The sequence below is a fragment of the Myxocyprinus asiaticus genome, chromosome 16 (genome assembly GCF_019703515.2).
Source record: "Myxocyprinus asiaticus isolate MX2 ecotype Aquarium Trade chromosome 16, UBuf_Myxa_2, whole genome shotgun sequence".
Lineage (NCBI taxonomy): Eukaryota > Metazoa > Chordata > Actinopteri > Cypriniformes > Catostomidae > Myxocyprinus > Myxocyprinus asiaticus.
In genome coordinates this window covers 12,883,336-12,909,431 of record NC_059359.1, presented here as the reverse complement: position 1 = coordinate 12,909,431, position 26,096 = coordinate 12,883,336, and the positions used below count along the sequence as shown (strand labels likewise).

Sequence of the window (26,096 nt, the reverse complement as noted above, 5' to 3'; positions counted from 1 at the left end):
CTTTTCGAAAACGGAAACACCATTTGTGGACGTAGCCAAAGTTTTGGATTGGAGGCTAGGTAAAATTTGGTGTCTGTATTGTATCAATCGGAATTCTGTTCGTTGATAGCTTGGTCTCTATGGGAATAAATATTGTAAGAGCCAAGTTGTTAAATATCTCACTAGTTCGTATTTCTTGTACCATTTCCAAGTTGTCTTGAGACTATGTTGGTGCTTTCATTCTTTAAATTTTAAATTGAATTGTAATCTTCTCTTTCAGGCATTTGCTAAAATGTCTAAGGTCTGTAATTCGTTATACATGATCCATCCAACACCCCTAGACTACATATTTATAGAGTTACATATTTATACAATTACATATAATTCTGTTTTGCTCTCTTTCTTTTTAATGGCTGAAAAACTGCTGACTCCCCATATATGAATGAAATCTGTTTGACAGATTAGGCCCATTTTTTTCAGAGGCAATGATTATACAGTGCACAGTGCAAGGTTAATTGGCCGTGACTTGAATTAAACCATTTTGGCAGAACCTCCCTGAAGAGAAAATTTTTATTCCTTTTCTGTCTGAGGTTGAGACTGAATAGACATTTGAAAAATGTGTTAATACTGTAGCAGTGGACAGGATGATGCCATTTCAACCTGTCAGAAAAACTTACAGCCCGCTCTGAATGATGTCACATTCCGCCAAGAAGGGCCCTATTCTCTGTTGCCTGGGTGTATCTGTTGGTGCACTGTGAAATGACAAACATTATATAATAGTGCTTTGGGACTTGAGTTGTTTGAGTTGGATGGGACGTTGGCAAAATTAAAAAAAATATACAATGGCACGAACTGCAACATGAACTGCATTTTAATAGCACACAATATACACATTATCAATCAGTTGACGATATACTTCAGCTGCTGCAGAATGTGTAATCAACATAAAATACAGGATGCTTAAACCAAGTTTACACAATGAGGAACATTTACCAGCAAATCAGACAATCAGTTTCCACTGTTGGAGATATCTGTATTGTTATAAGTGGTTTGCAGAATACTTTAGCACTGAGGAATATCAGGTACAGAGACATAATTTTCACCAAACATAATAAAAATAATAATAATAAAAATTAATCAATAAATAAATCAATTTTATACCATATAAATGTAATAGCTATGTGGAGGCTATGCTTTTCTATTTAGCTTTTTTGTTCTTATTATTATCTTACAATAATAAGCTTTTTATTATCTTATTATTTTAACTCTAGCTGGTATTATAAACCTTTTCTTACACATTTAAACGCTGAAGGTGTCAATACTGAAAATACCGTAATGCTTTTTTATTAATCATCAAAGTTACCATTATTATATAAACTCACCAACTATGTACACATGAGTTTGTGGCCATGCTAGTTGAACAACTAAGATTCTTATCCACAATATACAGTTAAAGCATAAAGCGGTCTGGACGTAAACATTTTGTGCAGAGAATAATTATTTCGCAACTATGCATGGTTTCTGTAACATTTCTATTAAAAACAAAGTACATATTTGACCAAAAAGGCTATACATGATGCACTCAGCCTTTTAGAGAGGGGAATGGAACGATTTTACATAAATACAGATAAGTCTTTTTTTCTTGTTTCTCGGGGCTATAACAGTTTGATTATCCTCTGTATTAGCTCTCTAGTCTCTTCTTCTCCTTTCAGTCCATGTCTTTTACCTCCTTTCTTAGCGCTGTGCTCATTCTACACCTCCAATCTCCACGCCCGATCTTTCTTTAGTGTGCTTCCAGCTCAATTCACTCTCTTCTTCCTCTTTAAATGGGATGAGATGTGAGCTATATGAACAGCTGCTATAGTGTTCCATGATGTCACAGAGGGGCCATGGGTCGCGGGACGTGTCACTGGCGAGGGAAGCAGCAGGAGGCACAGAGAGACAGTGTGAGAGGAGTGTAACCACATGAGTGTGAATAACACTGTTTGGGTGTGTGTATTTTCATCAGGGTAGGTTTATGGAGAGCATCGGTTAGCAGCTTCGTGGACTTTGCTCCATCAAAGTCTTTTACTGGCCAGCCCGGACCGAGGCCAGGTGGTCGCTGTGTTGGTTCTGGGCCCGGAAGTGCAGCCTCTGCTTGTTGGACTTCTTCTTCTGCTCTTTAGTTCGGTGCCCCTTCCCCAAACCCCCTATAGACAAAGAAAAAAAAAAGCACATAAACATACACTGTAAAAACAATTTGCCAGGTAACCTTAAAAAATGTACTGGTTTTATTCAAGTCAAAAATATTATTTAAAGCTGAAGTATGCAATGCCTGCACCACTACTAGTGCCACCAAACAAAATTGCAACATTGTTTTCAAACAGCTTTCCCGAATGCTCCCTCCATCTACCATTGATCAAACAAACAGATAGTCCCGCCCCAAACTCACGCCATTAGTTGAGTCAATGTTGTTGCGTATTAACGGTTAGGCTGCTCAAACAAATAGAACAACATTTTTATAGCGCCACAGAGACAGTGTTTACAGTTTTCGAGGAAATCAACCTACAAATGGCTTACTTACAGTTGTCTCTGCATATGGGACTGGAGTGTATTTCAACATCAGAAAAGTTACACTTCAGCTTTAATATGATTGAGTCAACCTGACTACATTTGGTTACAATTATAATTGTAAATTATGAAAAAGTTAAAAATTGAATGTAAAAATAATAATTAAAAAAACGATAACATTTTGACCATACTCTTCTTCTGTGTGCTAATAAAATATTAATATGTGCTAATGAACTTTTTAGTTTACTAGCACCAGTGCTAACACCTAACGAAGTGTACAGCCCTGGGTTACACCACAAAACTAATTTTTAGGCAAGATTAAATAGAAATAGATTCAACTGCAGGTCACCTCTTTTTACAGTGTACCACGTGAGACATTCAGCTCCCTGTGAATAATGTTTTTATGATTTAAAGACAGCAGAATCCCAAACCAAATGAACCTTTCCTCACCCCCTTTTCCCCCGCTTGCACACAAGTTTAAAAAACACTGGAGCCATGTGCATAACACTCATTCACTTCTCAGCTAGGTCCCTCAGACCAGAATTAATGTAACCCAGGTGTCACAATACCAAGCAAAGCATACTGGAAAAAGACTGGCCCATGGAAATCTGTGTGGCATATCACACACAATGAAGGACGGCTTGTTGAATCCAACAGTGGCAAATAAGATAACGAGGTGTGTATGATTTAGTGTGTGTGTGTGTGTGTGTGTGTGTGTGTGTGTGTGTGTGTGTGTGTGAAAGTTTGAGGGGAGAAAGTGTGACAGAGGCACAGAAAATTTGTCAGCTGGGAAAATCGAGTCAGACTTGGATTCTGGGGTGGTATCTTGATCCCGATCTGGCACACATTCTCCGCTAGCTATGCTATGGTTCAAATACAAGCGGCAGAAAATTATCTTTCTATAGTTGCGTTTCAAGGCCTGACTCAAAGTCTTATTACTGCACTTGTTCAGGCCATTTAGCGGCACAAAATGAGGCAAGGCTGCATAATGTGTGGTGACTTTATCTCATGTGGGCCTCTCTCTCACACACAGTCCCAGCTCTTGGCGTTCACACAGCTGCCCGATTGCCATTCCGCAATGTGCATTTTTAGAAAATTATTTTCTTAAGTGGAAACAACCCTGAGAAAACAAGAATGGTTGCCTTTGCTCGCTTTTGGTGGCGCAGATTTTTTTTTACAATTTCGCTTAATCTTCCACAGACAATTTACCGCAATTAATACAATCGTGCTATTTTTTGGGGCCAATTTCTTGCAAAAACGTTGTCTTTACATGATGGCTTGTTATGCCTTTGGACACACCTTGAAAAACATTCAGGTTCAGCCTGACTCTTTTTATTCTGCCAGCTGCCCGATTTCGCCCCACACGTCACATAAAAACAGCAAAGCCGTTTATCCTCTTTGATAAATGTCACTTTCAATTTTTCCAAGTGAGCCATAACAGCTTTATGCAGACGCAATATGCAAGTCCATAATGACCATAGGGAGTTTCTTTTCGTTTTCCATTTTAAGAGGCCATTTTCATTCGAAACTGAGTTGTTGCGTGCTTTATAAACCAAGTCTGCATTTCTCCATTGCAATCAATTTGGGGAACGCAGTTTGATGGCAGTACAGAGCAGAGTTCTATATTAAAAAGACCTAAGTAGCAGGCCAGAGCACATATGTTCTTCCCTGCCAACCATTAGAACAATATCCTGTCTCATTAAGCTCTGTTTATAGTATTGGAGAGCTGTGATTAACTTTGAGAGAACTAAACTTGAGGCTATGACTCTATGGACCACATATCTACTGATCATGATAATTGCATGCTGATCAAATCATTGCAAAGCCATCAATCAAATGGACATTAAAGGACGGTTGCTTGAGATTGTTTATATTGCATTTTTGTCAAAGTCATTACAAGAGACAGTCATGTTAAAGTGCTTACATGTAACTTTTATTTACACATGCTTACATGTAGCAACAGATTTGGAATCTGATATCCCAATGGACACATAAATCATCACTTAATTTAGAATTTTGAGCAATAGCTGGACAGAATTTCATAACATTTCAGAACTGACAGCTAGAGGGCAACCAATACTAACTGAAAGCTTTATCCCTATGCAGGTCAAAACAATGCCTGAAATGGAAAATCATATCAAGATGTGTCTCAACCTGAATTTCTGTCAGGCATAAGATTGTTTAAACAAGCGTGTTTGCAATTTTGATATAATATTTACAGTTAATTGACAACTCCAGTTAGCATGGGTCACGGAGGAAGGGCAATCTCAAGAAAATGTTGTCTTTCCGAAACAACTCAGCAGATGCAGTTTGCATTACCATGAGGAGATGCAAAAACATGAAGGGAAAACACACACACACACACACAAAAGTGTTTTTAGGGTCTCTGATTGGGAAAGCTGAAAGTAAACATATTGCTATATGCCAGAATGGCTTTTTATCTATAAACATTGTTATATTTTTCCTTTTCTTTTTAGTGGAATTCAAAAAAACAATCTTTCCAAAACTGATTGCCTTCCTTTTGTAGATAAAACTAGCATCTGCCAAAAGACACTCAGTTGTACATGACTTTCAGCATCAAACAAACAAACAAACAAACAAACTAGCACTAATCAAAAACAGTATGTTTGTGTGTGCTCTAATGTTCCTTAAACGACCGATATCTGCATGGAAAATTGGCAACAAAAGACAGATTCTTCCCCTGGGTGTGTGTGTCAAGGGAACAGAGGAAATCAAAGAGAACATAGGTGTAAGTTGAAACACATTTCATCCATCCTCCAGATATCCACATGACTTTCTTATTTTGAGAAATGGCTTCTCTGCTCGTTTCTGCCACACACACACATGCATATGATCTACTGAAACACCTGGCACTGTGAGATGAACCTGACAATATACTGCTGGGTGGAAGTTCCTCTTCCAACCACAAATTCCTTCAGCACACAAATTTGACAAATTGCTGTCTCCTTTTAATCCATCTCTCCTCTACCTGGCACTGTCTCTCTGCAACGCGTTCATTTTCTCTCATGGTGTGCCATCAAAATAACATATGATACCGTCAGCCTTCATATAAATGTTACAGTTTTTTAAGTTTGTGATGGATTTCAGTTCTATCAAGATGAAAAACTCAAAATGAAGCATTTGTAAAACCAGCTAGATAGTGTTTAAAAGATTCATGTGTTGTTTGGTTCTTCGAAAAAAGTGCAAAAAGAAATGTATTCCATAACTGTCACCTTTTTAATATTGCTTCATCATAAAAGGTTTCTCCATAAAAAAAATAAAAGATCTTTACATTTTCTGAAGAGTGGTGCTTGTCCGTGTAAAACTCTACTGGCACAATGCAAGGTTGCTGGGGTTGGTTGCCAGGGCATTGCTATAAAGTTGCTCAGGTGTTCTGAGTGTTGATCTGTGGTTGTTAGGGTGTTCTGTGTGGTTGCTTACAGACCCAAGTCAAAAGAGCCCACCCCTAAGTCTCAATGAATATGGCTTAGGTCCCTCAATGGATGTAAAGATTTCTTTGCCCATTTTATCATCTGCCATAGTAAAAATCATTATTCTGATCACTTGGAAAAGCAGCACACTTCTCATAAATCCACATGAGGTATTATTTATGTCTGTATTACGAACTGTGTTTAATACAGTTAAGGGTTTAGAACAAATCTCTAACCATAGTGATGCATGTCTTAGACTATAAAAATACTTTACACTAGTTTGCATATGCAAATATGAGCGATTAGCCAACGCGTGGTCCGGTTGAACATCCATAACATGCGTTCTTCCGTTACTGTGGCAGTAACAAACCTCAGTACTCAAGGGGGGCGAAAGAGTTAACTTCAAAAGCCTATGCCATTAAATTATATTTGTTATTATTCAGGTAAGTTGCTATAAATATATTTACTTTAACTTTGTTGCTCAGCAATATTTTTTCAAAATTGTTGCTCCGCCATAGTAGGGTTAAAAAGAAAAAAAATAATTGTAGAAGTGGACAGTTCACACTAATGTCTGGTATACCACCCCTTGCTGTAATGGTGAGAATGCAGCGAGTACTTGCGTTGTGTAATGAATTACGGTCTGACAAATTTTGAAACACAACAGTGCACAGCATGAGCTTGCGTAGCTAGCTCAGCTGAGGAAATTCAACCTGCCACAGGCGCTGCTGATACAGTTTTACTCAGCAGACACCGAGTCTGTCCTCTGCACTTCAATAACTGTCTGGTTTGGTTCAGCTACGAAATCAGACATCAGAAGACTACAAAGGAGAGTTTGGACTGCTGAGAGGATTATTGGTTGCCCCCTGCCCCCCCTTCAAGTACTATACACTTCCAGAGTGAGGAAAAGGCAGGAAAAATCACTCTGGACCCCACTCACCCTGCCCACTACCTTTTTGAACTGTTGCCTTCTGGCCGACGCTTCAGAGCTCTGAGCACCAGAACCGTCAGGCACAGGAACAGTTTTTTTCCCCAGGCTATCCATCTCATGAACAGTTAAATTGCCCCACTGAGCAATAACTATGTGCAATACACAGTTTAGCCTTTCTTATATTTATCCAACACATCCAACCTCTTCTGCCATTTCATTCCTCTGAAAAAAAAACAAAAAACAAAAAAACACATTTGCACTGTACATAACAGATTGTATTAGATTTGCACTACCCATGTGTATGTATGTATGTGTGTGTCTGTACATATGTGAATAATTAGTTTAATTTTTTATTTTTTATTATTATCTATGTCTTGCTGCTGTTTTTGTATTGTTTTTGTATTGTTGTACACTGGAAGCTCCTGTCACCAAGACAAATTCCTTGTATGTGTAAGCATACTTGGCAGTAAAGCTGATTCTGATTCTGATTCTGATTAACGTACTTGCATATAGTATATTTCAGCTGTTGGAGCTGTGGGACTATCCAATTGGTGGTAATGATGACCTGCTCTCAAAGAGGCAGTGACCAAATGAAAAGAAGCACTTGTGTCCCGCCTTAAATCCAACCCAAGTGACTTCATCTGCATGACTCAAATAGTTCAGGAATCGAAAGGCCTAATCTTATCAGCACAGCATGCGGTTTAAGAAAATCGATGCCTGACCTCAATAAAGCATTACGGGCGAGCAGTAAATGGGCTTCTCTGCGAAGACTCTTCTTCTGCTCAGAATCTTCTCATCTTTCAAGGGATAAACAATTAATAATTGCCTTCTCTGCTGCTCCTTAATCTCATCTCCCCCTCCCAAATAAAAGAAGGCATAAAGCGAGAATCAGGAGAAAAGACAGTTGCATAAGACTTGTGGATGTATAAGATGATAAAGCTGACGTTTCAGTGGTCCATCACTTTCATAAAGACACCAAAAACAAAGTCATTATTTGTGAGTGAAGGAGAGGAACACTGGCGCCAGCGAGATTTGATTTCAGTGGCAGAAATTGGATTAGCAGCCATTAAGGGTCTCCTAACACATACATTTATAATGCTGCAAAGAAGAGCGTAACTGCAGCCAGCTTCCATTGACTTACACTGTGGACACTGTGTCTGCATGAAGTTCCACACTGACAGAACACAGTGCTTGTGGTTGTATTTAAAGACTATATGCAATCCATGCAGAATGCTTATATCTCCCTCTCTTTCTCTCTCTGTTCCCTTAAGTAATGTAGTACATTACCTTCATGTTCCTACATGGTCCTAAACTTCCTTGCATAATTGAAAAATCAAAATGTTACTTAAATTAGTTGAAGCAGATCCAAGGACTCCTAGTGCTTAGAAGGATGTGCAAAATTACTTTAAATTGCTCTAAACTGCTTTTAAAATTGACTAGTAGGTTTGTTGTGTGAACTACTAGTTGATTAATCGGTCTTAAGGAAGCCTAACTGGAAGCATCTCTTAGGGGTCGTTTACATGAGACGCATTCTTGCATTAAAAAACAGAAGCTCAACACAACTGAACAGAATGCAGGGTGTCTCGAAACATGTTTTTACCTAATGGCTCTAAAACTATGCAAGATGTGATATAATATCCAAAGACAGTGCTACTCAACACGCGGCTTTCAAAACCTGCAAGATATTGTCATCATCAAAAAATATATTTATCTATTTCAAATGTGTATACATTTTTAGATGTTCATTTTCAAGAGTATTTACAGTAATTCTCTGTATCACTGAATTGCAGTACAGTTAAGAGAAAAGTAAACACCACAATTAAAGAAAGAGTTTGTATGTGCATGCACATTCTAAAATCTCACTTGAGAGTCACTCATCACAGCGCAAATCTCTGTCAAACACGTCTGAATAGCTCACCAGATATATATGCTCGACACAAAAACTGAGATAATGAAAAAAAACAAAAAACTTTTTAACTTGCAAAAAGGGCATTGAGACGTGTTATCACAAATGCTTATTAGTGATTTGCTTTGTTTGCTTTATTTATAATTTGACAGAGTGTTAATGCCACGGTACGAGATACCTTTACAGCTCTCAAAAGAAAATCTCCACAAAACTGCGCAGAACTGTCTAAGTAACAATACGAAGTGTCTAAGTACTAATAAGTATGCATAATATCGGTGTCATAACGTTTATATGCAAAGAGATTTAAGAAACACTACATTCATTTTAAAAAATCTTAAATTAAATACTTGTATATATGCGAGCAAGGGGAGTACCGCCACCCATTTTTGTCCACATCGAGCACTGATCATATCTGTTTTTTATATTGCAAAAATCTTAAGAATTTTTTTTTAAATCCTTTCAAAAACTTTTACATTTAGAAAACAGTTTCTAAGGGGGTTTTAAGATGCAACATGTAACAGATAAAGCAAACATGCTGTCAAAATACAAATTAAATCACCACCGCCACAAAAAAAGAAAAATAGTAATAATAATAATAATAATAATACTTGACCTCACTAGTTGGTTGTTGGACAACCCTCATGCCAGGATGCTCTAAAACAATGTGAGATGTGACGCAATAGCCAAAGATGTCCGCCTGTGTAGGGCTGAATTTAAAAATCGCTTAATCATTCAAATAATGTAAAAACATTTGTAAAAACCTTAAAAAAAAAAAAAAAATGTATGTTACAGTTTCCATGCAAAATGTAACAGATAAAACACATCATGCTGTTAAAGCACCATATGTGTATGTGTGTGTATATATATATATATATATATATATATATATATATATATATATATATATATATATATATATATATATATATACACACACAAACATATTCAAATACTGTATATACACACCTATATAAACTAGTCGAACTCACTCTTTGACTAGTTGGTTGTTGGACGACTAGTCGTTTAGTCGACAATTGTAACCGATCCCTAAGTTCTACATACTAAAATACAAACTTCATTCTGTAAAAGATCAAGTTTCAAAACATTAAAAAATTTTAAATAAATAAATAACATGGAGAGAGAGGGAGAGAGAGAGAGAAATAGAGATAAATAAACACAGATAGAGTGGGAGAGAGAGAGAGAGAGAGAGAGAGAGAGAGAGAGAGAGAGAGAGAGAGAGAGAGAGAGAAAATGAAGTCTAGCGATACTGGAGAACAAGCGAAATACACTCACCCTGAGAAGACAATCCTTTATAAGTAGAAGTCCATCTTGCCAACCAGCTGACAAGAAGCTTCTCTGCACTGTGTCACTTAGCCTAACAAGATTACTCTGAATCATACCTTATTCTCTCCTTTTTTCTTTCTCTTTCTCTCTCCCTCTGAAGATCTGCTTACTATCAGATGGAATGTTTTAAAACACATGCATTCCCACTGAAAAGCTAATGTTGAGATTAGGTGGGTCATTATTTTCCTAATTCCGTGCAACGGTGAAGGGAATTGTAGAGAGTTTAAGGAGCAGGTTAGTCTACCGCATGTTCTTTGAAGATCTCTGTGATGATATGTCAAAGTGAAAAGCCCTACAATTAGATCACCATCTTTAGCACGAAAACATGCATGACTTATTTACTGATTAATCTGATTGCTAATATTGCGCTGTCTTTTTTCCAGGAATCCTTCAGGTTGTGGGTTTGCATTAAAGATAATGTGTTCAGACTGTTCCAGTTCAGACAGTTCTGGATATTATTTAAAGGTATAGTTCTCCCAAAAAGGAACATTTTGTCATTATTTACTCACCCTCATGTTAATCTATGTCCATATAGCCTTCTTTCTTCCGTGGAACACAAAAAGTGATGTGAAGGCAGAATTGTAACCTCAGCCACCATTCACTTCCACTGATGCTGTCATTCCCTAACATACTTCCTAACATCTCTTTTTGTGTTCCATGGAGTAAAGCAGGTAATACAAGTTTAAGATATGGAGTGCTTGTATGGAGATATCTTTTCAGATTTCAATAAATCACCTGAATACTTGAGTGATGTCTACTTCAAAACATGAAGCACACTCTGATCACACCCCAGAGAGGTACCAGAGTAATGCCCGCTACCCACGATGACTACCACACACAGAAGCTGATATGCCTGCCACCGCAAGCCCAGAGAGAGGGCTGCAAAACAGTTTCTGTGGTCTGCTATCTCCCTGCCTGACTCACCCCAACATCTGGGTGTAAGTACATAGAGCCTTAGTCTTGTGTCCCTCAGAAAATGAGGCATAATTAGCTTTAGTTTCATTTAATTACTGCTTAAATGTTATGTTACTTTTCTGACAAGAGACATTAAAAGCTTCCAACGCTTTATCAAAGAGAGCTCTGCGCTATTTTAGCAAGCATTCACGCTATTACTAACTGGGCCTGAGAAAGCGATAAAAAGATCAAGGGAATACCACAGATTCATAATTTTTGTCATCTGTCACAATTTGACAATTGCGTCATTTTTGATAAGGCAAATAATAGCGAATCAAATGCAAGCTGAGGTAAAAGTATTCAGTTTTTCTGGAGTCGATAAAGTGTTTTTAATCTTTACAAGCTAGCTGCGCTTTGATTTACATAAACATCTGTTCCATAGTGATAGAAAGAAGGAATGATATACTAGCGGCAGTTAAGACTAGCATTCTGATTTTCTTATCCATTCAGCTATTGCTGGTTTGCGAGAAAAAGAAATGACATATGGGGATACACACCCTGGCAGTCTTTCAAAGCATTTTGTGATTAACATCTTGGAATATTTTGTGTTTTAAAAAAACCTTAGTGGGTTTATCTGTATAAAGAAGTGGTTGCTAGAATGAGCTTAAGGCTTCTGTCTTCGCTCACCTACAAACCAGCAAAACGTTTGTAGGGAAAAAATTTCCTCACTGGAATTCATCGCTTTTCTTTGCTCCAGGAGTGTGCAATTACAGTAAGTTTAAAAGGTCATTTTCATGTTTGCCCTTAAAATGGAACAAAAAAGAAGCAAAGAAAAAAAATGAACAGCTAAAATTACACAAATTATTTGATAGAACATTTGTTTTCCATTTCACTCCTGAAGCTGCATTTGGTGGGTGGTGGTGTGGGTGATGGTAAGTATGGTCTGTGTGTGTGTTTGCCTCTGCAAAGGAGGACAGTGTAGCTCCCCTATACAAGGGCCAGGCTTCAGACTTTGTAATTTACATATGGATGCAGAGGTAGTACTATTGTACACTGTGATGTGCCTTTCTTTATGGAGAGATAGGAAAAGAGAGGAAAGAGATTAAGTGCTTTTCTACCATTTAATTGTGAAACTGTGCCTTGCCGTTCCTTACCAATCTATGCTCGTTTGCACGGTTATGGTTTCTTTTTCCACTGTGGTGCTGTAGAGTTGGGATTAGAATGGGCCGTTTAATACTTCTGCATTGAACCTATGCGGTGCCATATGCTGTGATTTGCATTTATAAATCTGCGTCATTTTGTGAGTAGCTACACAGCCAAAATGCTAATGTATTGAGAGAAAATGCCTTCATTTCTGAAATTATTATAGATTTCATGAATAAACCAAAGCAATGTAATTCAAGGACTCAAAAGTAATTATTAAATTTGTGTGAACATTTTGAGAAAATAAATCAGGCATATACTACTGTATGCTTGCTTATGATTCGCTTAAATAATAATAAGTAAATATTTTAGCATACTTTGAAGCCACTTGCTGACCAAAAAATACATCATATCAATACATCACCACTCAGTTGGATTGACCAACATAAAATGGCTGTTGTTTTTATAACTTAACAATGGAGACATTTGTAAACAAATGTAGCTTTTTGTCTCGCTTTCACTTTTTAATTCATGAAATTTAAACAATACAAATACAGCAGATGCTCTTGATTAAAACAAGCCCAAATACAATGTGATATAATGCATAGATCTTAAAATAATCTTGAAGAAAATGTCAAGCTGCCTCAGATATTGTTTTAATCATCTTGGGAGACGGTCTCTGATTACAAAGTAGACCAATCACGGCTGTTGTGGTCTGCATAGACACAATGCATAGTTTAATTTTTGGAGAGGTGCATGTCAGGCTACGGCGTAGGTACGATGCAGAAGTATAAAGTGGCCTTGAATGGGCAAGTGACCAATCGTGAGTCACCACATCACTAAAGGCGTTCCTCCAGCACGGTTGAGTACGGCTAGCTAACCAAGCTGAGAAATCCAGGCCTGGAGCGGTTTGTAATTGTGCTACTGGAACCATTACTCACTGTGCTCAGAACCATTTGTTCTGACGGTGGAAAAGCACATATTGTGTTGGCAGGAAAGTGGATGTTCATTATGGAATTTTGGGAAACAGTTAGGTCACCTTAACTTTTTTTAAAGCTATCACCACCACTTGGGCTTTTCAAAAAGAGGTCCATGTTAAATTCATACAATCTTATCTGTTCCTAATATAAACTCACACCGAGACATGGAGAAACACTGTAAGTAAACCTGCTGGCTATTGCTTGATCCAAGAGTGTATCTGTTCTAGCCCTGTCTGGACCATATGTGCATCTCTCTGAGCTGTACACCCAGCCCTTCCCAGCCCTGTTTGCTCCTCTGTCCCCCAGGACACTCTGGAGGATGTAAGAGGAAATTGTGAAGCATGATGTGTTCCTGATATTTCATTTCAGAACAAGGCCCTCAATCCTCATCTCGGATGGGGGACCGGGAGGAAATCTGCCTCATGTCTAGAGGAACTGAGCAGGTTTAAACAAAAAGAGTAAGTGCCCATGAGGAAGAAGGGCCTTGCAAAATCAGACAGACTTACACGCTAAAACTGAAGAAACCAATGTGCGAGCTGTTTGGAGGAGAGGGACCCTCTTTGAAATGCTTCACGTCAAGGGCATCACGGCTGCTATCCTTCAATGTAATAATTTATAAAATTCCCTTAAAAGACATTTCCTCTGTCTAAACAGTGTGCTTGTATCCTTTCGAGACCTAAAATAAGAGGTTGAAAATGATCCAGTTCTTCCGTACTGGCATCTGTGGGGCTATGGAATGTGTTTAATGTTTTCATGATTGAGTCCTGTGGGGCCTGGTGCAATGGATCTTATTGCCTTTACACAAGGCTGTCCTTATACAGCATTCACTTAGTTTTTTTAGTTAAAATTACAGCTTTTATCATTTATCAACAGAGCTATAATGTTGTGGAAGCAAGCCCCTTAAACCCCCACAACGCCAAGGTGCCGGGAATCCCTTTGGTCCAACAATCAAGCGCAACATTCTTGTTCCAGAAATAAAAATCCTTATTTATTTTTTTCCATATGGGAACTGATTATTAATGATAACTTATAAACCACAGGTATCAATTAAAGTTCCAAAAGGTCTGGTCTCAACATTTCCTTCCCACCAAAATCCAGACAATAATAACTTATATCATTTCGTAGCCATACTGACTACTGACAATGTGTAAGAAATGCACATTTTTGGAAAATAGTTCATATACATTTCCAAGTTGGCAGCAATAGTACCTTGTAAAATAAGAAAAAACAATAAATCCTAAACAGTCAAAAAATTATCTTAATAACTGGGCAAAGATAAGGACATTGGGGGCCCAGAGACAACCAAAGTAGTGGGGTATGGGAGATCTTCTACCGTTTATATACATACGTATAAAATTTATTTACATTCAGACACCTACGAATGGGGGCATAGGAGGCCTTGTGACTGAGGAAAGATACTGTATAGGGGTTCAGGGGTAACCCCTGATCAAATTTAGGTAATGTTAAAGTCTGAATGTACCATTTTTATATATTTCTTAAAATGTGAATCTACCAAAAACAAACAAACAATGTACATCAAAATGGTGCAGTTTAAAAATACAGTTTGCTAGTGTTAAGTATAAATGGGCTGACTATCAAATAATGGAAATGTTCTCATCATAAGCAGAGAACTCATAATTTCAAAGTTTTAGTTGTCTTTCCTTGCCATCCATGACAAAGATAATGTCATCTCTGACTCTGATTAATTTTCGCAAAATAAAAAAATAAAAAATCTCATCTTGTTTATTATCAAAAGGCTCGAAACATGTTGATTAATAAAGCTAATTTTATACAGGAAAAAAACTCATAGTCTAAAGGTACTCTGGAACCACGATAAATTGTCCTGTCACAAACCTGGCTTAGCTGAACTGTCGGAGTCATATCAGACACATGAAGATTGTTTTATTTTGCTTCATTCTTGTTTTCTGCAGTGTGTTTTAGCAAAAGATTCCGGTATCCATCTATATTGCTGCTCACTGTATGACTCCGTTACGGTCTACTCTCATTAAAATAACCACGTCTGCAGCTCTACTATGCGACATCTCTTGTCGCAGGCCAGGGAAGAGAGGCAACGCGTGCAGAGCACGAAAGTGCTCCATAAATGAGACGTTTTGGGTGCTAGAGAAAAATATTCGAGGATAAAGCACTGAAAGATCAGTGCTATCTATGCCCCGGAGCATTTGCGGTGTACACAGCTCCGCTGTTTTGTCACGCTGCTAACTTAAAGCATATAAACTGTGAGATGGGGCAACCGTTGTCATGTCTTGCAGTCCAGATGAAACCAATCCGTGGTCACGACTGCGGTCTACTAATTGGTGACCGCTGCTTAAAAAAGAGACCTACCATGAGATCTGAGGTTGTTAATTGAAAGTATATGCATCACCAATCAGAGAATCGAGGCAAACAAACCATGGCAAAATAGCCTAGCAGCAGGGATGAGCCATCCATATAAACAGGGTAAGCAGTGCTTACCTAACAGAAGAGTGAAAAGAAAAATGACACTATGAAATATTTAAATACAATTGTTAATATAAACTACTGTTTTCATTCATATTCGTCATCTTTCATCTCAGTTGAGCAGCACAGACAGTTATTCATTTATTCGCTTTGGCACCACCCTCAGGTATAAGCAATTTATGTTATGCTTTCTCTGACTTAAAGCATTGTTTACTGCCTTTTCATTCAACATTATACCTTCATTCATACTGAATCATGCCCGCTACTACAAATGACCAGGGTAACCATGCTTACCTAAATGAGTAGCCAATCAGAAGTGCCTTCCTTCAGTCATGCTATCTGATAGGCTAGATTTTTGTTTTGCGTCAACACGTTCAAGTTCACGTAACTAATGATTTATTAAGTGCTAAAATGGATATAGTGTAAGCATCGATGACCTACGCGGATTTTAATTTCAAGAAGTTAATTGCAATAAAAAGTTGAGAAAGTTGAGAAAGAGAGGCTATCGAATTTTAAACAAGCGAGCGACTTTTAAAACAAAGTGACGGAGATATTCATTCGCAAGAAGAGACACATGGATTTTGTGTTCCAGTAAAAGGTAAGTTAATATGTTTATTAAAAATCAGTTATTGATACTAGGTCATAGATACTAGGTCATTGTTTCTGGTTAGTCGGAGGCTATGAAGTGGTGATCTGGCAATCATGCAGGGATGGGAGAGTTACTTTTGAAATGTATTCCACTACAGATTACAGTATACATGCTGTAAAATGTAATTTGTAATGTATTTCGTTAGATTACTCAAGGTCAGTAACGTATTCTAAATACTTGAATTACTTCTTCAGCACTGGTAGATTTTTTCACTTGTTTTGACTATAAAAACTCTGCCAGTACAGTAAGACAAAATGCACATGTTAAAAATACATTCTCTGAAAAACCTAAATATCTTATGCGGTGTTGTTTCTAAAACAAGATCAATCAAATTGATCTTGTTTTAAGGATTTTTAGATATTTTTACATAATACAAAATCAAAATAATACAAAAATTATTATCAAGAATACGATGTTTGCCCTAATATCAATGGTCTTACTAGAAAAAAAGAAATTATGATCCAACATGAATTTTCTTGATAAAAAAAGATGATCGTGCCTGGTAACATGTGCATGTAAAATGGCTAGAAATAGCATTTTAGCTTAGTGTAAAGCTGACAATTACACAAGGTTTATTTCTATTTCTTCTGCTCTAAACTTACTTCAAACTTTCTTCTCTGTCTGCTCGTATGAATGTAACACATCATAAGAAAGTGTTTCACTGCTGTTCAAATGCACGTTGGATCGCATCATTTATATGTATAAATGTTTTCCATCTGAAAGGACTAAATATTAAATGAAACAAATGACTAATAAAATGAAAAGTAATCTCTTCAGTAATCAAAATACATTTTGAATGTAACTGTATTCTAATTACCAATTATTTAAATTGTAACTGTAGTGGAATACAGTTACTTATATTTTGTATTTTATATATGTAATCCCGTTACATGTATTCCGTTACTCCCCAACCCTGCAATCATGTCCTTCTTGTGTTATGCTCTGTCTATTTTATAGTTATAATGTTAGGGCACAGTATCTGTTTAAAAAAATATATTAAGGGATGACTGCTGTGTTTACGTTACATTTGCCTTATGCATTCAGGTTAAGATTGTTGTCTTTGGTGGTCAGATTAGTTAATTGCTGCTGTCCATTCCAGTGGTTCTGAACTGTGGGAAGAGTGACGTAGTGAAACTAGTAACTTGCAATCTTTTCTTTTTCTTGTATGTCAAAACAAGCTCTTCTGGCACTATGGTTCATTGTATGATTTAATGTACATAAAGATGCTCGGCTCAATATATTACAATCTTTAATTTGTGTGATATGAGCACTATTACTGTCCTGAATTTAAAACAATTTGGTCATGAAGTTTGCCACAGTGACATAATTGTTTCCATTGACTGGTGGGTTATAAGGCAATAATTTACATCTATAACATTTCCATGACATTACACTCACCCGTATAATGTGTTTTGGGCACAGCGTTTAATAATGTGTATTAAAAATATTTGATGCTTGCCCAGTCTCAAAGCCCACGGCACATGCCTGCCTAGCATTGACCGCCCACTTCCATGATGCATTGCGAATGACTCAACCGAGTCTCCCTACATTCTCAAACTACTTATATATTTGTATATATCTGAATATATTGCAATATACTTTCAATATTTTCATTTTATAGATTTAACCATAAACCGTTATCTAAAATCAAGTCTTGTACCTTTGTCTTTTTTTGTCCAATTTTCAAATACTTTTCTGCTTCAAATCAGTTTGTAATGTTGTTGTTTTTTTTACCTTGGAGCTTGTTGGTTTGGTTCATGGCTTAGAACTGTTTAATAAAAAAAATGTATATGCTATTCCTATGAAAAAAAAAATATACCTTATAGAGAAAAATACTTCCGGAACCAAGATGTTGAAAAGGTGGGTGGGCACTGTTGCGCTCTATTTCTATTTGTATTTTGCTAAGCTTTTTCAAGGCCCAACAGGATCAGGGTTGCACACTGCAGCAACAGGAAGAAAAATAAGAACATGTCAGGGAAAAGATCCAAAGATCCAACAGTAACTGGAGAGCAGCAGGGATTTGTCCTACATCCAGGTATTTTTCAGTATAAACAATGTGGGATGGAGTCTCGGGACCTGGATAGATATTGAGAGGCAAAGGAAGAGCAAACAAACCAGATAAAAGAAAAAACCCTCAATGACCACCCCAAAGGACTTTTTCACTGCTCTAAGGCAACTATACAGAAAGAATAGCATTGAATAATATCCACATAAACTCAACCTTAAGAAAAGTACTGCAACATTGGAAACCTGAGGGTAGATATTAACTTAAAACTCAACTGTTTATTTTGATGCTTTTAAGCAATTGTAAGTCTACACAGTCTTTTTTGTAATTCCTTGATTTGTGTATGCAAGCAAAGACTCACACACACCTAAAATGTGAACACAAGCCATACATCCAGCAGCAAGCGACACTTTGTTTTGTCTGGGTGTCTGTTTCATTGGTCCAGGCCTCTGTATGTGAGGGTCAGAAGCCACAGCTTCCCTCGGTAAAGTGAGGCTCTGATTACAAGCTGTGATGTCTCAATAAAAATGACCGCGAGAGAGAGAGAGAGAGAGAGAGAGAGGAGAGAGAGAGAGAGAGAGGACCAAAGATTTTAGCGGTTGACTTGGTGCAACTGTGCACCAGATGTTAAAAGTCATACCCGCTTCCAGCTAGCCCTGAAGAGGGGGTGGTCTGGGCCGTGCCAGTGTCCCATTGATATTGTGGGCACATGAAACAGAACCTCTGAATACACACTATCAAAAGTTGAGTTAGTCTGCACATATGCATAAGTGTGGGAATGCATGAATGCATGTTTATTGAAGGCTGTGTGGAGGAAATGTATGGCCTGTCATGTGTGATGTGTTTACGCCTGTTGCATGTGTCTGTGGAGATGAAAGCATGTGTGGGGCCCTTGTATAAGGGCTTGCGAGGGGCAACACAGAGGTATGGAAGACAGAAGGGCTACATTCAAACAAATAACACTGAAGGACTACAGCTCAATACTGCATTGGGGTTGTAAGAACAACATGAACAAAGAGGTTGAGCAAATTATGACAGAATTAATATTTTTGGTGAACTATCCCTCTCAGGGTGCCTGAATAAAGTACCACAGGCCCATCAGTTAAGTTAGAGAAAAATCCTCCCCAAAAGGGCAATGTGTCTCCCGATTAAGGGGAGTTGGATAATTCAGATATGGAGCAGGGAGCTCCCGCAGACCCCTGTCCCTCTTCCACAGGACTCCACATTTATGGTTCATGCCTGTGGTATGACGATAGATTCTCCATATAAAAGCCAGTGGGATCATAGGGTGTTTCAAATATTGCTCTCTGAAGACAGTTGCTGACAGAATGACAGGGGCTGTATTTATTTTGGTCAGGGAGCAAAGCACTTTGTGGGGAGTTAATCAGAAACTCCCCTCTCCCCCCAACAAGGAATGTAACTGTGAAGAAGAAGAAGAAAAAAAAAAACCTTTATAAGAGCAGCCAGAGACAACTGGTAATGAGTTTCACTCCCTGTGAATGATTTACCACTGGCAAAACTATTTAGAGACCTCAAAATGTAGGCTGATAATGTGACAGATATGGTAAAACAGGTGAGAAGTTTCGTAAACAGAAGCACATGCTGACAAAAGCTACGACTGACAAAGCTGTCCTGTAAGAAGAAAGAAAGAAAAAACATCTGCAGGCAAGTTGACCCTACTGTAAAATCCAGCTCAAACCAGCTTTCAAAAAGATTTTTGAGTAGAGAGTAGAAACCAAGAATCAACTAGAAGCTAACCAGTTAGCTAAGTTAGCAAGCTACGCACCTGCTTATGTTTTTTAGCAAAGTTAGCATGATTGCTAAAAAGCATTTTAAAATGAATACCAAACAGTTCCCATAAACTGTAGTTCTACAAAAGTACTGTATGTTATTAACAACCTGATGTAAAACAGTTTTAACTGACAGTATTCAGTTTGACTGAGGAGGTTTATTTCCTGCAATCAGGCACATTTCAGGCACAATTTTCAAATCTCTAATCAGTGGACTAGAGCTTAATTTATGTACATCAGTAACAAACGCTGCCTTCAAGTACACCTGGGAAGCCCCTATGTCCGATTTGGGCATTCGTTATAACGACATGTCATAGATTCAAGTCGGACACAAAATACAGAAGAAGCCTAACTACAAACTAAAGCAAATACACAATGAACGATGGCAAAAGCTCTTTTTTCTGTAGCACTTTTACATGACCTATATGGTTTATTAATGCATGGTATAAAACAAATTATTCATTAATTTGCATAAAACAAACTGTGAAGGGTGAGTCATTATTGTCATATATAACAAATTAATATTGCTAATAATAAAGCACAGAAATTAAAATACTTCTGCAAAATCATTGCTTTCAATCATTGTTCATGACGAAACTGCCCCTTCCAATGTCACAACTTAGGTATCATCTAGAATTCAGTTTCTCACTGGTAAATACGACTTTGTTTGGTCATTCATGTGCTCAAAACTCATAAGATATTTCCGACTCCACTTAAAGGTCGCAAAACTCATTCCACTTTTATTTATTCTGTTTTTAGATCTGGGATATGACCTTTATAGATACTTTTAAGAGTATCCTTAGGCTTCCAAACCTGACTTGACCTCAATAACTTCTTATGAATAATTAAATACGAATCTTTAAGGATCAATAATATTGACAAACACAATTTACTGTTGACCTCGGGTCTGGTGTCTGATCATAGATGCTTCATTTCTGGCCAGGATTCAGGGCTTTAAGTGGACATTTACATTTGGCAGATGCTTTTATGCAAAGCGACTTACAAGTCAGGGGGACAATCAGAAACAAGCAACTGATTAATCATAAGGACCCAATATAATCTGCAATACAAAATTTAGAAGTTGACCGCAGCATCGTCGTCACGAGTGGGCCCAAGGGGGCATTGCACGGCCACTTAAGTCACTGTGGCCCCTTACTTTTGAAATAATAATTAACTAAATAATAATTAAAAAAAATTTACATGAATTTAGTTATAGGCTTCCATGAATATTGATTAAAGTGTAGAAGTTGACTAAAAAAATGTGAATGCTCTGTATTAGGTTAATACCTTCTACATAACGTAGTCCTAACATAATTCAATCAGCCAATTACACGCTGCCATTATGACAGTGACATAAATGAGTTAATGGTTGAGCACGGTCATAAGTGCAAGGTTTGCATTTAACGTTTAGCTTGATAATTCAACAAGCTAAGGTTTATGGATTTAAGGAAATGGTTCGACACCTCAACAGTGAAAACTTCGCGACCGAATGTAGGCAGTTCAAGTATGGCCGAGTTGCCTAGTGGCAGTGACACAGCTAGCTCAGCTAATGATAATGTTGACGTGCCAGTGACAGGGCGCAGTGACAGCAGAGCTACTGCTTCCAACCTGGATGATGACACTTGACCGGATGATATGGGGATTGATGAACCTATGCAAGTATCCCACGTGCCTGTTTGGTACCAGAAAGAGATCATTTTTACATGCGTGGTTTCAGAAAAGAGAATGGCTTGAGTATTCAGTTAAGGCGGATGCGGCTTTCTGCAGAAAATTTAGCGCTAGATGTGCTATGCAGATCGGGCAGGGGACTAGATTTGACCCAGATTTTACAAGCAAAGGCTTCCATGACTGGAACCACGCCATGGAAACAAATAAAGGGTTAAATAGATATGAAACATCCAAAGAACATTTGACCTGTTATAGTATGTGGAGAGAAAAAATAAGCCGAACAGATAAAGGTAAAGAAGTCTCGCCGCTACTGAATGCAAATCAAATACAGAGAAAATGATACTAAATTTCTTCTGTTGTGGAGTTCCTGGTGTCTAATCAGTTGCCCCTGAGGGGTAAAATCGAGGCCTTTGATTAAATGGACGAAGGTGGGAGTGAACTCTTCATGTCATTCCTGGAATTCAGCATCAGGAAGGACCCACAGTTGGCCCAAATTGTGAAAACCATTCCAAAAAATGCCACCTACACAAGCCATGAAATTCAAAACAAACTCAATGCTGTAATGAGCAGCATTGTGACTGACACGATAGTGAAGGAACCAGACACCCTACTGAAATGGAAAACATTTCCATTGTAGTTGGCTACGTCAATGAAAAAACACTGGAAGTTAAAGAATGAATGCTTGTGCTGACCACCGCAAATTCGGGTGATGCACAAACCATCACAAACATCATACTTTCAGAGCTAACCAAGTCAGACTTGAATACATCTAAGATTCTGAGTCGTAGTGTACGATGGAGCAGCAGTGATGGCAGGCAAATATGGTGGAGTTCAGCGGCTTTTGCAAGAAAAAGTTGGCCGGGAGGTACCTGACGTACACTGCCTAAACCATCAGCTGCACTTAGATGTCGTGCATGCGTTATCTGTTGAGTAAGCCATTAGCGATTTTTGCAGCATATGCAGCACTATAACTTTATAAATATTACTCATTTCAATTTGATAGAATTTTGTTATGAAATTTAAATGCGTAAAAATAGGCTAAACTATATTTGAGTGTGTGTATGTGCACTCACTATTATCTGGATTCCACTTAAAATATCAAGAGTTCGACTAGAGAGAAGCCACGTATGGGTGGTTAAAATGAAATCTGACCTGTTAGGTTTAAATAACCTGGTTTTATTTATTTTTCAAATCTGTCAAAATGACAAACAGCATTTTGAATTATCCTTAAATGTTTTATTTGGAAATGATGGAAACCTTTCAATTAACACAACATCTGATTAAAACGCCCTGCACCCTGTAGGTTCTTTTGTTGCTCAATCCTGCCAACAAAATGCTGCAAGAAGAGGATACAGACCTTTTAACTGGCATGAAACTTGTATCTTCAGCTGCCGAATGTGTGCGCAATCTCTGCTGTGAAGATGAATTCTGCATGCTCTGGGACACAGTTACAGCATCTACACCTGCTGTCCCAGCAAAACAGAGTCGACTGGTAAATAAGAACCTGAGTGTGTATGTAGTTGAAGAAACAAGTGGAGCCAACATCAGTGATAAAACAGAGCTACGCAGCCTGTACTTCAGTGCTTTGGATCATGTTCTTGGCAAAATGGAAGCGCGTTTTAGTGAATGTAATTCAAAGTTGGCCACAGCGCTTACTGCTCTTGACCCAGAAAGTGAGACCTTTTTAGATGTCAAGTCCATAAAGCCCATCATGGATTTAACAAATTTTACCATTGTGGAAATGGAGTGCATCGTTGCAAAGCAATATTTCGCCAGAATCAAGACGGAGGAGCCAGCAGAAGATGACTGTTAGGAGACTTCTTTCTGAACAACACAAAGTACTCGAAGCTATGCCCAGTGTTTTGTTTGGACTTAAACTTGCTGTCACATTCGGGGCATCCACCGCCATGTGTGAGAACTCCTTCTCTGTGCTCAAGAACATTTTTACAGACCACAGACAAGCAATGACCCACACTCATAAGGCTCAGTCCTGCATCTTGCATTTTAGTGGGACCTTACAAAGAAATTACGCAACGAATGGAAAGACCTAGTTCTGAGAATGTTTAACACTTCCACTCATCGCCTGCAACTCTTCTAAAGGTAAAACGCCTTTTTGCTTTAGTGCATTCAGGTGTAGGCCTGTCAGTGACTTTGTTTCTGTCACTAGTATGTGGTTATGTGGCCAGTGCTGGTCGTTATGATTTACGTGGGTGATTTGTGATTTAAGCGTAGCCTTGTTCTTTCCCATCGTTAATATGATGGCATGATGGTTTTGTAGTGTGTGCCACGTTTCATCTTGGATTTAAAATGTTTATTAAAGGATTATTATTATTATTATTTTAGTGAGGTGAGGTGGACGAGGAAACACAGAGGCCCCCTCATTCTGAATGCCCTGGCTCTGAACCTGGGTGACCGAAAGGGTACAAGTGGATGTAAAGAGAGATTATATGAGTGTGTGTTATTGCGGAAAGGCGTGTTGGCTGCGAGACAGCGGCCCCCTGCTACCATGATAGTCCTGCAGAGTCACCAAATTAAAGAAAGATTAGTCTGTTGGCACACCATTCTCAACAGACCTGGGTGCAAGGCACTGATAATCACCCAAATAAGCAGCCAATAGAGCACAACAGTGCCTGCCCACTTTTTCAGCCATCTGGGTTCCTAAAGTATATTTCCCATTATTTTTTTTCAATAGGCTTTTCATAAAATCTTTCATAAACCATTAACCAAATCAACCAACTCTGAGGTGAATCAAAACATTACAAACCTTGATTTGAAGCAAACAAGTATTTGAAAAAAGACAAGGATACAAGACTGTGTACTGACCGTCTTTACCAGGGCACAAACTACAATTCCATGAAGCATTGCGAATGACGTAATCAATATGACGTAATCGAAAATATGTTAAATTATTGATTTTATGTTGTTGATTATAAGTATAGAAACAACATATTTTATTATAAAATATACATATTTTTTAAGTGCAAAATATTCCGATAAATACAAATATATATGTAGTTTGAGGATGTAAGGACTTGGGAGACTGACTCACATCATTCACAGTGTGTCATGGAAGTGGACGGTCGCTGCTGGACTTGTTTGGCAGGCTTTGTCGGCCGCAGTTCTCTGATTGGTGGATCTCTCTCTGCTGGGCCATGGAGAGGATAATTGTTCACCAGGAATTGCACTATTAAACACCATTTTAAAACAATTAAGTTGAAAGAATGCAGACTGATGGCTTCATCAAAGGGTTATACCATCAATGAACAACCTCAGAGCTCCTGGTAGGTCGCTCTTTAAAGATTTATAAATTATTGTTGAAAATCAATTTGTCTATGGAAAAAATGAATAGGATTTTTACTTCCGGAACCAGACTGTTGCTCTCTATTAAGCTCCACTTGCCCTGGGAATGCTGTGCACACCGTGCTCCTACCAGTCTGGTGCTTCTATCCAATGATAGCCTGCAATATTACCTAGGCATAATTCACAATTTATCATTCCTGAATTTCAACACCAAGTCAGGATCTCCTCAGGAGTCGTCATCTGCAGACCACTTTCTCCAGCGAGAGACCCAAAATTTAGTAAGAAGACTAAGGCAGCCTGACAGTTATTATATAAATACATCCAAACATCCACTCTCTTAATCTGCAAATGGTCTCCAAGTGTCAGTGGTGACAAAAGAGAGGAGTTTGCTATTTGTTTTGGAGTCGCAGGCTTGTACAGGGCTCAGCATAGGATGAAAAATTAGAAAGAGACTACAAATAAAAGAGTGTGTCTTTTACTTTGGGCAATTTCATGTCCCAGAGGTTGATTTTTATTTAAAATAACAGATTTTCATTTTTTTTTTTTTTTTGTTATATGAACTTATTAATTTTTACCATGCCTTCATTTATTTTTGGTACTTTTCAAATGCCTTTTATGTGTGTGTATATATATATATATATATATATATATATATATATATATATATATATATATATATATATATATATATAGATTTTTTTTTTTTTTACCAGATTTTCAATATTAAACTAGGAAAATCCAATATAAACATAAAAAATATTTAATGTTTAAACTTTGATGATCTAAACAAAGAGTGAAAAAAAAAAAAGAAAAAAAAAAGAAACCATTTTAATAATTACTCTGTTTAATTTTTTTTTTTAATTACGACTTTTGTGCCACAGCTGCAGCGTCATTTCTGCCACACCAAAAAAAAAAAAAAAGCCCTAATAAAGAGATTTTTTTCAAAAGTTAGTGAACTTGCTAACCAAGTCAACAGAAGTTTCAGTGAAGAGCATGCTTGAGAGAAAATATAGAATGTTTGAAGAAGAAAAAAAAAGGAAAAAAAAAAGGTAACTTGTGAGCAAAATATTTG

At 37.7% G+C, this 26,096-nt stretch overlaps 1 protein-coding gene across 1 annotated transcript in view; it reads right to left on the bottom strand.

Moving 5' to 3' along the window:
• Positions 1-839: 839 nt before the first annotated feature.
• The window catches only part of LOC127453749 (R-spondin-2-like), an 89,991-nt gene continuing 64,734 nt past the window's right edge, over positions 840-26,096 (bottom strand). The window contains exons 5-6 of the mRNA XM_051720405.1: positions 24,347-24,354; positions 840-2,154 (exon numbers count right to left, since the gene is read on the bottom strand). Of these exons, the coding sequence (XP_051576365.1) occupies positions 2,047-2,154; positions 24,347-24,354 (116 nt within the window). The 3' untranslated portion in view covers positions 840-2,046. The remainder of the gene's footprint in view (positions 2,155-24,346; positions 24,355-26,096) is intronic.